Source organism: Kogia breviceps, chromosome 5, assembly GCF_026419965.1.
Source record: "Kogia breviceps isolate mKogBre1 chromosome 5, mKogBre1 haplotype 1, whole genome shotgun sequence".
Lineage (NCBI taxonomy): Eukaryota > Metazoa > Chordata > Mammalia > Artiodactyla > Physeteridae > Kogia > Kogia breviceps.
This window is the reverse complement of record NC_081314.1, coordinates 119,385,359-119,400,370: the sequence shown is the minus strand read 5'-3', so window position 1 is coordinate 119,400,370 and position 15,012 is coordinate 119,385,359. Positions and strand designations below refer to the sequence as shown.

Here is a 15,012-nt window from a genome sequence, read left to right as displayed (position 1 = left end):
GTGCCTAAAGTAATTTTGTAATGTTGATTTAAACTATCATTCGTATTAGAAAAAATGGAACAAAAATCAATGTATCTGCTGATCCAGTGGAACTGTGTAGAAATAACAAGAATATCATAAGAAGCAAGTAATCTCCTAAAAATACAGGGCAACATAAACCACGTCCCGTTCAAATAGATCCATAAATCTGGGTTCTTCATCCTTTTAAACTGAGTCTTCTATTATCTATAGCTGTAGAAGAAAATTTCACTTAGTAGATTTATTCCTTCTGTCTCTGAGGTGTGTGTTGAATGCATTGAATTAGGAGGCAGTATAATAGGACACCAAAAAATAAGGCACTACAAATCTCTTGAGATTTTTGAAAAAATGCTGCTGCTGTTTCTATGCTAGCATTCTTGTAAGGATGAGTGACTGGTTGCATGTTTGAGGATACCCTACATTAACTCCATTCTTGGACCTGCAGTTATGTACTCCTAAAGGACTGAAAGAATTCTGGGTAAAGGACTTTGGCCATGTACACTGGGTTCTAAAACTTCGAGTTCATTTTAAAGTTGTTTTCTTGGCCTTAAGTTTTCTAGTATAAGCCAGGAATTACACTGGAAACAGATGAGTAGAAAAGTCATAGAATAAACACGCTGTTTTCTCTTCAACAGGAGTGGATTTTAGTATGAAGAAGATGTCCTTGTGAAAACATCCAGTTGCACAGTCTACTGTTTTTCACTTTCTTCTTTCTCTTTATAATTAGCCCCAAATTTAAATCTGAAATTCCTTAGCATTTGCACCCCGTCCCTTTATTTTCTACTGGAGTTCCTTGTACCTAGGTCTCATTATTTTTGCCTACACCATTTTACTGGCCTTCCAGTCAGACTCCCTGCTTTATTCACTGATCTGTCTCGCTCACAATCTATATACTACATTCATTAGAGGGGTGAAGCTTCCAAAATTTTGGCTTTACATTTATCACTCCTCAGCTTAGAAAGAGTCGGAATAAAATCCTCAGTTTGTCTTCCCAGGCCATTCCTAGACAGGATACAAATCTATCTTTTGTAGCCAATGCTGTTTATACAATGGGGGCTTGCCATTCCTTTGGGATTACACACTGTATGCTAGATGTGTTCTTGCTTCTTACACTTTGCTCAGTTAGCTCCTTGCTTGGAATATGTTCGTTTCTCCACTTCTCTAAATGCCACCCCTTCCTCCAAGTCTCCATAATGTCCACCTCCTGCATAAAGCCTTTCACAGCTACCTTAGCACAAAGGGATCCCTCTCTCCTGAAGTCCTGTCACACTTATGATGTGTACTATAATTTAAGTGCTTCTCCTCTGTGCTCTGAGAGCACCTCTATCATCGAACTTACCAGAGCCTTAGAGAATTGTTGTTTTAATTTTGCTGTCGTTGTTGTCATCATGATCATGTTCTGTATTTTCTCTTAGACTATGAGTACCTTCATGGCTGCAGGGTAGATGATTTTATCTGTATATCTTTCGTGCCCAGTAGGAGAACATACTAATTGCCCGACGCTTATTGATCTAAATGAAATGAACTAAATAGAACCAACCACTTTCATATGTTTCTTGATATTGTTAGTTATCTTTTGTATGAATTCCCATCTCTTCAATTCTTTGATATTTTCAACACTTCAATTCCTCAGCTCTAGAATATTGGCACTTTGAGAATAGGTATCATATTTTATTCCTTCTGGTATCCATGTGCCCAGTACAGTGTCTTGCAAATATTACAAGAACAATTAATGTTTGTTAGTAGATTGATTTCACAGGAAGGAGATATTTGAGTGATGCAATACTTCTTTTTCTCCCTTCATTCAAAACACAAAACCATATTGGGAAACCATGTTTTGTCTTAAAAACTTTAGAATATCAGTAAAAATCTATTTTCCTATGCAAGTATAGGGGCTGCAGGATTTACAGTGCACATTTAAAATGTGTCTACAAATACATTTACTTCTTTCCTCACATTTGATAGAGTGCTCTTTTTTCTCTCCCCATTGTGTTTTAAGAAATACTTAAAAATAAATCAAAAACTGTAGCCTGTGTCTGGCACTGAGCAATCCACCTAGTATCAGATTTGCTCTTTGATATATTTTTCTTTGTCAACAGTTTATATTGACACACTTTCTTTCCTTTTCAATTATAGCTCCTCCACAGTTTGTGGTTAGGCCAAGAGATCAGATTGTTACTCAAGGTCGTACAGTGACATTTCCCTGTGAAACTAAAGGAAACCCACAGCCAGCAGTTTTTTGGCAAAAAGAAGGCAGCCAGGTGAGTGTAAGCCTTGACTGCTTTTCTGAAATCTCTGAACTCCCCCTGTCTCTAGTGATCCTCAAAGTTTGTCTTTCCTTTCTTGTTATCAATGTTGAATTTATTTTATTTCTGAAAAAGAGCCAATTAATTCTAAAATTAGCGGGAGTCAGATGCTTTAATGTAACATACTTTTTTTCTAGTGTTAATTCTCTAATATTTTTATCTTACGTCAAATAGATACAATGCAGTGTAACCAAATTATCTGAAAAAGTCTAACCTGTAGCTGTTTAAAATCTCCTAACAGAAAGGTAAGTTTGCTTTCTTGCATTGAGCTACATTGGGATAAGTAAGTGAGTTGGTATATATAAAGCACTTAGGACATCCTGGGCAAATGTAAAACAGTCAAAAATATTTCCATTATTAATCAGCCTAGAAACTAGTTTCAACCCCCTTTCATAGATATATAGTATACCTTTTCTTTACCGTTAATTTAAGCATGCTTCCATTTAAGGGTAGGAGAAATATTTTCTTCCATCATCCCTTCTGGATTCCCTCATAGTGGGGTTAGACAGGAAATAATACATTAAATACCAGAAAAAAAGCAACACTTGTCTGGTCTTTGCTGTGCCCTGGTTTGTCCTCTCGGGGCCCTCTCCGGGCAGCATGATCTCTCAGACTCTGCTAAAAGCGAATTGAATGCAGCAGTTTTCTCATTTAAAACTTGGTTCAAACTTGGACAAGCACAGGCCTCTAGGTCCTGAGGCAATGAGTGGAACTTCCAGCCTAAACCAGATCAGAAATTGAGTTCTTCGTCGAAAGACTTATCTGTGCATTCCTGAGGGACCTAGAGATATTTTCATTCTAGTCTCTTCCGAAGGAGGCATATAGTTCGCAGGAAGAGACCTACTGCTGTTCGCCCTCAGCACGCTCTGGTGTTAGTCCAAGTTCTGGAAGAATTTCCTGGGCAAACGTGGAAACCATGATTTAAAGTCTCAGGCAATCTAAAAACTTTGCCAGAGACGGAAAATGCTTTAGACTAAGTTAAGAGAACCTGTTGATCAAAACTCGTGTATGATTATCTGGGTAGAGAGAGACATCAGGAAGTTTCCCTCAGCCGTCATTTTGCATTGTTGTGAATTCCTATACAGTTCTGAACCACCCCGAGCTAGCAGTTTTAACATCTCAGTATGGACCGGCAAATTATCTTTCTTCCTTTCCTCAATGCTCTTTGTTGGATTCACTTCCCCCATGATTTGTGGGATGTAAATACAGTGATGAGAAGGATAAGGTAAAGTTCTGGCCACTGCCTTATCCCACATCAGGATTGTTCCAGGACATCTTTTTTATCAGTTAGTAACTATACAATAGCTTTCTACTGATAGACTTCCTTGATTCTTCACTTAAAAATTGCTTTCAGATTAAAACATCCCAAACTCTAAAGTGAGTGTAAGGCAACATGATATCGTTATAACACACCTGAACACACACACACACACACACACACACACACACACACACACACACACACACACACACACACGTACCCTGAAAAAGGAAAGAATTCTAAAAGCATTTTCCCTCCGTATAACTTTTACAATCTTTGTAGCACTGTTTAAATTTACTGAAGCTCATTTTTCTTAATCTAAAATGTGAGGATAATATATTTTACTTCACATGAGTGATGAAGTTTATGTGATTAAATTAGTTTATATGTAAAAATGCTTTACACATTTTGAAGGTTAGAAATGGGGAAGATGCAGAATGCATCTGCCTTGCCTTGTTCCTGGCTGAAGTGGCAAGTTCACGCTTCTACTCAGGCCAGGCTGCTAGGGCCAGAGGTAGCCTTCTGTCCACGCACAGAAGCTCAGCACCACTCTGGTCACCTCTGTCCCCAGACCCACCTGGCGCCTGAGAAGGCAGGAGGGGATGAACCTGGAGACCCCTGGTAGCCTGTCAAGATTCTCACTCCTGGCCTGTAGCTCCTTCCCTCCACCCATTCGGGGAGGTACGGGGTCCACAGAAGTTACTTTCTCAAGCCACTGATAGTAAATATATTTATGTGAATATATTATTTATTTATAAATGATACAAATATAATGATATAAAGCAATTTGATTTTGGCAGATTTACACTTTAAATCCATGTAGTGAGTTAAATCTCATTATAACTTGTTATCATGTAGAGACAGCTATTTCATGTGCAAATCACATGCCCTAACATAGCTTCAGCTTTATACATGCTATTGCATGAAATGTGTATTGGTTTTGTGGCCCAATGAGCATGATATTTAAATATACTACATTGTGGTTTAATGTTTTTTAAACAAGTAATGATCAAATAGCGTTAAAGCATTTCTTTTTCTGTTATTTGACAAAGTGGCATGTAATTCCAGAGATATTAATCTCTGGGAAAAATTTTTGAGTTAGGTGATTTGATTGGATTATAAGCTTAGGCCTCATTTTCTTTATTTCACCTATCTCCCTCACATTAGACAGAGGGGTCGGGGGAGAGAGGAAAAGGGGAGAGAGAAAGGAGATTGTAAATGAGAACAGAAGAGAAATGCTTGAGCAAATTGTGAATTTTCAAATCATGAATTGGGGCATTAGGAAAAATAAATTGGTCTTACTGTCTGCAGTATCCGATTTTTACCGTGATCTATGACTATCCATCCGTATAGCGAGTTAAGAGCCTGGACTTAATGGTCCATATTCCTCAATATGTGCTGATAATGCCAATTAGCACTAATAGGATACCCAGGCACTTCAAGGCAAGGAGAGGTCTGTAGAATTCCTGGGTTTTGCTTGTCATCCGTTTTCTTTTGCCTATGTCCTACAAACAGGGAATAAAGATGATGGGTTAACCTCAATCATATGCCATTTTCCATGTCATCGAATCATTTAGAAGGTGGACTGATAACACATTGTAGAGGAAGAGATCCCGGAGAGAATTAAGCCCATCTGATGTATTAGTGCTATGTAAATTAGTACTCTAATAGCTAATTGTAGGAAAGTGCACACTTTGAGTTATTGTATCATTTCCAAGTGCCTTTAAAATGTAGACCCTTCTCTTTCAGATGGTTTATTTCAGTAATATATTTGGATTCCACAGGAGAATTAGCTTGTTCTCAAATTATGCTTCATATGTATGAAAAAGTCTAGCCTTATATAGTAATACGAATTTTATAGGAAGGCAATAGCATTTTGAAATTATATTCCTGACATGCTAGCAAACATCACCTCTTTCAGAAAAGGTTTAATAACATAGTATGTTTATGTAAAGTGGGCTTACAGTGTCACACTCGAATCTAATAAAGTGGACATCCATCATGTTGCAATAAAGAGAAGAGCTCCTAATTAAAGTAGGACCTCATGCGCAGGATTAAAGTCATTTAACGTAATTGAAAAGTGTTAATACCCTATTTTATCCTCTTTCATTGGTATTACTTCAAGGGTAGAAACATTTTAAGGGGAAAATGTGTCTTATGCCTTTAATTGAATGTTATTACCTCCTGATTGTAACATATTGAAACTGTTTAATTACAAACCTGGAAAATTAATTACTATGTCGAGAAACAGATCCCAGAGGGTTATAATGTTCTTTTTTGTAAGTAAATACAACATAAAAATTGATATGTCCTTATTTATAATCCAACTTGGAAGCATATCTCAATATAATTTATTATATCCAAATTTTTTTTAAATTGAACAACAGTAAAGCAACATAGGTCATCCAGGTTAACATTACTGCTCTCCTATAAGAACGTTCACAATTTCGTGATTTGGCTGCTTGTATTTAATATGAGTTATATAGGAAACTAAAGAACCTTTTATTTTTTGAAAGGGTAATATTATGAAATTCTTTACCATCACACGCATCCTTCAGAAACATCCCGCATCTTCTTTTTATTTTCAGTGATTTTGTTAATCTTGCTCAGACAGTAGCCTTTATACCTAGCTCCTTTCAAAGCTGTTACAACCTGCAGAAATCTTATAGCAGAGGGAGATTCAGCTGTCTCTCTGTGTCAGTCTCAGTCACAGACTTTTGAATACCTTTAGGAGAAATTGAGTTACTTAGTCAAATATTCAAAAGGGTCAGCAGAAAATATTTTTGCGTTCTCTAGTGGTCTGCAGTTTATAAAACACATACACAATTGATGTTACATTCCAGATATTCACGATGTCTTATGAGTTGAGTCAGATGAGCATTATTATGTCCATTTTACAGATGAGGAAACCGCGTTTCTAAACTGTTCAGTAACTCACAGAAAGTCAGGCAGAGAGTAAAAGGTCACGATCCAGACCTAGATGATTGTTCCTTCAGCCAGAGCATGCTTGCTTCTTAGAGAACATCATTTTCCCATGATGGGAAAAAAGTTTCCCAGTGAGACTCACTGTGCGGCCTTTAACCCTTTCAGTACCGTATTTTTAATTCTTTGTGTTTTCTTTTTCCAGCCACATTCCTCTAACTGCAGTAGCTGTTATTAATATAATTTTCCTTCTGATTGAGAAGAGAATCTTAGTAATATTGTATTTGTTTCCACAGAACCTGCTTTTCCCAAATCAACCCCAACAGGCCAACAGCAGATGTTCTGTGTCGCCAGCCGGGGACCTTACAATTACCGACACTCAGCGCTCGGACGCGGGTTACTACATCTGCCAGGCCCTAACCGTGGCAGGAAGCATTTTAGCAAAAGCTCAGCTGGAAGTTACTGATGGTGTGATACTATTAGCATTTGTTTTCCGAAAATAATGATTTTTATTTCAAAACTATGAAATTCTCTGTCCTGTTAGTTAAATCCTTAAAATTAATGCTTATCTTCTAAGTTTGAATCTAGGTAAAATAACATTCTTAAGAGTTTCTAATTCTCCCTGATTTAATACCATTTACTTTCCCAAAGAAGAACATCAAACACAATCTATTTTATCTTAAAAATATAGTGGTGCATTATTTTAGTGAAATAGAAATAGGAATGTTAGCTGTATATTTTTATTCAGTCTTGTGCTGATATGTGCTTCTAATGGATAGTAATAATCTTATTTCTTTATAATCTTTATTTCTTATAAGTAATCTTATTTATAAAGATATAATCTTTATTACCAGTGGAAACAGAGATGACTTTTCACTTAGCCAATCACATTATGACATCCTATGATGTGTTAATTATACATTCACTAAGTTAAATTAATTAAATACCTTCCAAACTACAAATGGATGCTAAAACTATTTTTTTATTTGTGTGTATGCACTACAAATCTTAACTGAAGCACCTGATTCAGGTGAAAGTTGAAGACCATGCAGTGCTCTTCATGTCTATTTTTTTTTTTCCCCAAGAGCTTTTTTGTCACAATCGACACGTAGGGAGTTTTAGATATTTGTGAACCTCTGAGTATTAATTTAAGCCATATTCTTTGATACCTTAAATTTTAAAAATCTCTCTTGCCCTCTTAGATTTGTGGGGTTTCTGATTCTCCCCACACCTGCCCCCTCCCACTCTGTGTTCTGCAATAAAAGAGCTTTGGGCTGTGACCTCTCTGATTCTCTTCTTTCTCTGCTGAGCTTTCATGCAATTCAAATTTACATGTAGATTAAAAGGTCATTTAAAATTAATAGAAAGGCAGTATTTTTTAATGTCTGCCCATGGTATTGCCTGATTCAGCGCCATGTCAGGAATGGGAATAAATAGAACAGACAAACATTAGCTGAGGGGATATTGAGTTGTTAATGGCCATACCTGCTGATGCAGCAGAGATTTACTGCTATGGAACTGAAAGAAGTCAGGTTCAAGGGTAATAGTGCCAAGAAATTCTTCCTTTACATGGACAAGATTGTCTATCCTTCAAACCTCCGTATTTCTTTAAAAGAAATAAAATATAATTATTAATCTTTTCTAAGGATGTTTTCTTCTACTAGGGAAAAATGTCTAGAAACATATACTTGGAAAATAAGGTATTCTGGCCAAAACCTAAGTTTTATTCTATACTACTATGAAAGATTCCAAATATAATGCTTAAGAACTCCACTATAGCTGTTTATGGTATTTTACAAAAGACAGACTTTTAAATGTTTCTAAATGAAGAAAGTGTTATGAAGAAGTCAAACCATATTTGTAGAAAACAAAGTTGATGATTTTAAAAAGCCAATTGATATGACTGATGTGGTTCATGAAACAGGTGGATATTCAAAACTGTGCTTGATATAATGAAAAGGAAAACTTGTTTTGAGAAATTATGTTTGTTGTTGACATAATCTCTCAGACCAGTAGTAATTCTACCTTTGGTTCTGTGGTCAAACTGAAAAGAGTGATAAGGAAATTTAAATCTGATGACTGAGATGTCTCTGAACATTTGGTTACAAGTGGCTTGAATGTTAATTGATACATTGATTTTTACTTTCGTAAGCAATCACAAAGTCAAGATCCTTTTGCAAGAACGTTGAATGGAGGTTATAGAGTTATTGATTTTGACAGTAAACAAATCTAACTTCAAGACCTAAACACACACACACACACACACACACACACACATACACTTTATTATAAATAACTGTCTCTAAATATGAACTTGCCACATTGGCCGATGACTTCAGCTTTTATTCATAGTTTTGAATTTTTCAGACTGGTTAACAGTTTAATAATGCACAAGCCATCATTTTCCTTTTGAACGTTTTGCTTGGTATGATCCAGGGCAGTTTAGAGCCAAATGAAATTCCAATGTAGAATGAAAACATATGTCATGTTCAGAAAAACAAGCAAAACATCTATAGCGATGTTTCTGTTGTTACATTTTTGTACTTAGACTCCTTGCTTGGAAATATTTTTAACTCAAGTGTTCACATGAGATGAGATTGTTAATGGTGATGATAGGTGCTGTTGAATGATAATTTTACTTATTATAGGTAGAGCTAAGATCTTTAATACACTTGAATTTCAAAACATCCCTTTAAAAGACCTTCTTATTATTTCATTAACACCATTCTTCATTTCTTTTCTTCTCTTAGAAAATTAGAAAATTGTAATGAGAATTCTGAGTAGAGCCAATAGAATCTAAAAGGACTGGAGAGAAGAAATGTACAATAGATGTCACATCATGATCTTATATGAATGGTTTATTGAGGATTCACAGTGCATAGTTAGAGAAAATCATGGAATTGTTCACAGATCACTGGAAACCCTAAATGTTCATTTAACATCTGACCTTAGTGTCATGGAAACTTGTGGTCATCTTTCACCCATAACATCCTTGAAACTGAAAGTTCTTTCTGGCCAGGAGATTTTCAGTTACTTTTTTGATCAAATTAATTTAAAAGACAATGAGCTACTCATTTGGGCAGTAAAAAAGAGAAAAAAGAAACTAATTGTATGTCCTTTGCCCATATATAATGATTTCAAGGATATGACAGTAAGAGCAGGTTATAAGAAGTTACCTGAATTCTATATAGATATTTAATTTGAAACAAAGAAGTAACATTATATAAAATTTAATAAATAGTTTCTTCTCTGGTAATGCAGACCCATTTTTCTTACTGAATTTTAAAATTATTCATAATGTTTGGTGAATTGGCCTTACATTTTTGATTCAGAGAGAAAATAAATTCCACAAAGCGTTCAACTTGAATATATATTTGCACAATTATTGCCAGATATGTCAGAATTGGTGTAATATTGTGCTTTCACGTTCTCTGAAGATGATTTAATTTACTTCTAAAATGAAGAATTTGATCAAGAAAAGCAGTGAACTAAATGGATCTAATTTTTATTTGCAAAGAATACACAGAGAATCTTGTTTTCCTTAGGTTTTTATAAGGTTTTCTACATATACACACATTTTAATACATATTTTGATGTAACAGGTTTAGCTTAATTGGAAGTCCACTCTATCTTGACATGCAGGAGACCTCTATTTAAAATCAAGATCAGTTGGCTTTCTCGTGGTAGCCTCTAAAAGGGCTGTTTGATTTAATGTCTTCCCCCGAAACTGTGAACTCTACAAATAAAAATACATATAGATTGAGAAATATATAAACATATAAATGGGTATTTATAAAAGCTGGTAGACAAAGGAAATTAGAGCATTAATAAGCAAAATGACTTTTTTTGATTATGTACATAGTAATCCAAGATGACCTTCTTGAGAAAAAGCACTCTTCACAGTTGCTTAGCAATAATTCAGATTCACCATTTTTTTCTTTTTGTGGAACTTACATATATATATATTTAAATATTATATTTGTTATTATTATATATTATTATACATAATAAAGAGAATATTTGGATAATTAACCAAAACCTATGTGAAGTTTATAAAACTTTTTCTTAAGAAATCCTTTCTTAAACCTGGATATATCAGTTTCATTATGAGATGGTCTTCTAATGAATTGTAGATAAAAGCCTGCCTCCAATTGATTCCATATTTTCATTACCCATTTAAATATTACTATATATTCTGATACACTTCCTAAATCATTATGTAATACTTCTAAAGGTATTGATGGTACTGCTACAAATTAATATTCAATTAAAAAAACAGTGAACTAAGTTTATGAAATTATGGAAAATTTACTCAAATGATCACAAAAATGGATATATATGTAAACACAAATTTTCATGAAAATGCTATTTTTGTCATGTCATAAATATGGTCTTTAGATTTTTTTGCATAAATGTATAGACTAATTAAATTATATCATCCACATTATATTACTATAATCTAGAGCCCAATGTCACAATTTTAGAAATAAATTATTTATAGTCTAATAATTTAACATCATCAAAATATTATAGTCTATATAACTAAAGCCTGCAACTGGTGCTATGAAGGTAAAATTATGTATTACTCATATATTTATAATAAAAGCAAAAGTGAAAATTGATTGTACTCGTGATATTCCACAGGCTTTCTTAAATATGCATATGAGGGATAAAATGGCCATTTTGCAAATGATTACCATAAGCTCTCAACATTTTAATTTTAATTTTAATATGATTAAGCCTTTCTAAGATGTCAGAATTTATCTTATCATCATCTTAATAATAGGTAACTCAGAGTAAGTTATAAATATAGTATGGCTTCAGTAAAATATGTACAGGTGTATGTATAGTAATTTAGATGATAGATATATAATGGATGTAGAATATTACAGAAAAAATTATAAGTAATATGTACGACTTTGGGGCTTTAATCTTACTTTTGATATAAGACTACTGGTGATATAAAGACTACCAGATTTCATAAAATTAAAATATCCTGAAAAATATCTTTGTCCTTTAGTTTTGACAGATAGACCTCCACCTATAATTCTACAAGGCCCAGCCAACCAAACACTAGCAGTAGATGGTACAGCATTACTGAAATGTAAAGCTACTGGTGACCCTCTTCCTGTAATTAGCTGGCTAAAGGAGGGATTTACTTTTCTGGGTAGAGATCCAAGAGCAACTATACAAGAACAAGGAACCTTGCAGATTAAGAATTTACGGGTAAGTAATGTTGAATTTGTATTTGGATCTTCATCTCAACAGAAGTATGTACTTCCCTAGGGAAAAACTGTGTTGTGAAATTAAAATCTTACATCCTTGCACAATTGCTATACATTTTATTATAGACCCTGTTGTTTCTTATTTTACGAATGACATATTGAAATTAGAGGGAAGTTCATTGTCCGTAAGTTAATTATAAGTTCATAACAGGCCTAGAAACTTTTTATTCCTTCATTCTATCCTATATGTATGTAATGAAACTAAAAAGGTTAAACACATAAAGTTAACGATAGTAATAGTACATGTAAAATAATTGGAAATGAGAAATGCTTCTAATTTACTCTCATGAACAAGGGAAGTTCGTAATGAAATGTGGGTAAATTGTCTCCGCCAAACAGTTATGTGGAAAATAATAAAGAGAAGAGATTGATGACTGCATAGGAACCAGGTTTGGCTAGTTGGTACAAATATCTTACATTTTAGGTAAAGTTGCTATGCAGTTTAGATTTAAATCTGTGCACAAGAAAAAGCCATTGCTGGCCTTTTAACAGAAGATGACATGGTAGAAAATGACCATTCCTGCCAACTTACCAAGTTAGACTTGCTTCAGGAGCAGCTCAAAATAAATGTTTACTTCTGAATATTATATTAGCTATCTACTGCTATGTAACAGTATTAGCAAACACTTCACAACACTTGTGTTGTTAGGCTCAAAACAACACATGTTTATTATCTCATATCTTCTGTGGGAGTCTGGGCATGACTTAGCTGGGTCTTCTGCCTTAGGGTCTCACAAAGCTACAGTCAGGATTGTAGTCTCATCTGAAAATTGACTGGGGATCAGTTTGCTTCCAAACAACATAGTTGTTAGCAGCATTCAGTTCTTAATGGCTATCAGACTGGTGACCTCAGCTTCTTGCTTGCTGTTGACTGAAGGCTGCCTGTGGTTAACCTTGCCATGTGGATATTCCCAATATGATTGCTTGTTTCCTCAAAGTCAACAAGGAAGAGAGTCTTTTAGCAAGACAGGATTACAATCCTATATAACATAATCACAAATGTGACATCTTATCACCTCCATGCCATATTCTATTGGCCAGAAGTAAGTCAACAGGTCCTCCACACCCTCAAGGTGAGGGATTACACCAGGTGTGAATGCCAGAAGGATGTTATCATGGGGACCACCTGCCCTCCACAAGTATATTCAATTCATTCAATCAAATATAGAAAGCCTTCCCTCCATGTAGCAAGCACTATGCTAAAGCTCAAGAGTATGTCAGAATAGTCACAAGATTGGGAATGAGGGCCAGAATTAGGGTGGTTGATGTAATAGCACCTGAAGAAAAATTGACTGAAAATGATTCAGTGGAAGAACAACTAGTAGCATCTGGTATCTAGGTATAAATTGGGAACCAAGGTGATTAAAAAACAAACGAAAAGATGTTGAATTTTCCCATTCAGAAGCCTGAGGAGGAAGATAAAATATTTTTATTATGTGTAATTTCAAATGATCACAACGGGGAGTATTTTTTTCTTACAATGTAAATTATTTACAATCACATGTTTATCAGATGTATAAAATATGGACACATAAGAAAAAGGAAGAACGACTTTTTTGTAGTGTGCACATGCATACACAAACACAAATCTGTAATTTGTTACTATAATGAATGGATATTTTTTAATTTTAATTTTGAGATAGGCATTAATTATTGCTCTAAGTAGACAAAATGCTATCAAATTCAATTTAAAGAAAAATAAATTAATACAGGTTTTTAGCCTGTCTTTTTAGTTATTGTAAATTAATTGTAAACCTTCTTTGGACAAAATGGGAGTTATTAAAAAAATTAATGCCAGCTCTCCTTGAGTAAACATTTTAACCTCTCTCTTTGAGCTAAAGGCAGACTTCTTGGGCCATGGAGGTTAATGCATTTCCACTGTACTGCTGAATTAAAGGGTGTGCTTGAACAGTCAAGACCCCCAATAGTGTTTAAAAGAAGCAAGGTGGGTGCTTGATGATGTCAAACAAAGTTTGAGCCCCTCTCTCAGGCTTCTGAGTAGTCTTTCTGAGACGCATACTCCTGGCAGCTTGTCTGCAGCCAACTACACAAGGAGAAAAGTAGGTGAGAGAGTGTGCCAGCACATTAGTCTTTTTCAAAGCACTGATTAAGGGTGAAAAGAGAAGGATGGAAAAGATATGAAGCACTCATGACCAGAGAAGATATTATTTAAAGTTAAAGGAATAAAAATGAATATGGTGATGATGATGGTGATACAAGAGTGAGCTTTAGCAATGATATTTAGGCTTTTCATATCACTTTTGATAAACTCCATAATGAAAACATTGTTCTTTTTTCTGTAAGATGACTGTCTTTAACAGAAATAAACTGTTTTACACTACTTCACTGATACAGTCAAGAGAGGGTTTCTGCAGATCATATTCCTTTACATCTTACTTTCTTTTCCCATACTTAATGCAAGGGGGGAAAAATAGTGTGATGAACGCTGTGTTCTCATGGTCCAGTAATTGGTAGCTGAATCCATTTCTTTTGAGAAGAAGAATATTCCAATAATCATTAAAACCTACCTACCACAGCTAATGTCAGACGTGTATCTCCACACAATGACAAGGAGATGCAGTTAAGAAGCATTACCTAGTATTCTTCTTTGAGCATTTGCACATAATAAGTGCTACATTTTAGTTCAACTGCTATAATAAAATGCAAATTTTTTACTCTTTCACAGACCATATTCAAATGAACATCCCATTAAAATCCAACCTCAGCTCATTATATTTAGTTTGTGAGTGATGCTTCTTAAAAGCAAAGATTTCTAATGACTATAATGCGTGCACAGCCACATTTGAAAAAATGGCTCTTTCTACAATGGCTATCCCCCATCATCCCTCGGTATAATAGAAGACAATTGTACGGAGATAATATGGCAAAGAATGACGTGACAGAGTAATTTGAAACCTAAGTTAAAATACATAATGCCATTTAAAATCAATTAAAACTGTGGAACCGCAGTAACATCCAGGCACTAATGATTTACCCGAGAATCAGTTGTGGAAGGTTGAGTTATCAATACACTTACATTTGGAACCCAACAGATATTATATTCCATGAACTCCCATATTTTATCAACAGTTAGACTCACGCTCATCGTGGAATTTTAATTCTACATCTTCTGCTTTGCCTTATTCTGTTTGGTCATCAGTTTCTCTTCCCAGTCTCACTTTTCCTTCACCCCTAAACTAACGTGAATGAATGTTGTTTG

General features: G+C 34.8%; 1 protein-coding gene across 19 annotated transcripts in view; it reads left to right on the top strand.

Annotated features, from left to right (window-relative positions):
* Positions 1 to 15,012, top strand: part of ROBO2 (roundabout guidance receptor 2) — a 1,699,370-nt gene that overhangs the window by 1,585,512 nt on the left and 98,846 nt on the right. For all 19 annotated transcript variants that reach the window (XM_067034916.1, XM_067034909.1, XM_067034903.1 and 16 more), the window contains 3 exons: positions 2,155 to 2,279; positions 6,804 to 6,975; positions 11,528 to 11,733. In XM_067034916.1, the coding sequence (XP_066891017.1) occupies positions 2,155 to 2,279; positions 6,804 to 6,975; positions 11,528 to 11,733 (503 nt within the window). The remainder of the gene's footprint in view (positions 1 to 2,154; positions 2,280 to 6,803; positions 6,976 to 11,527; positions 11,734 to 15,012) is intronic.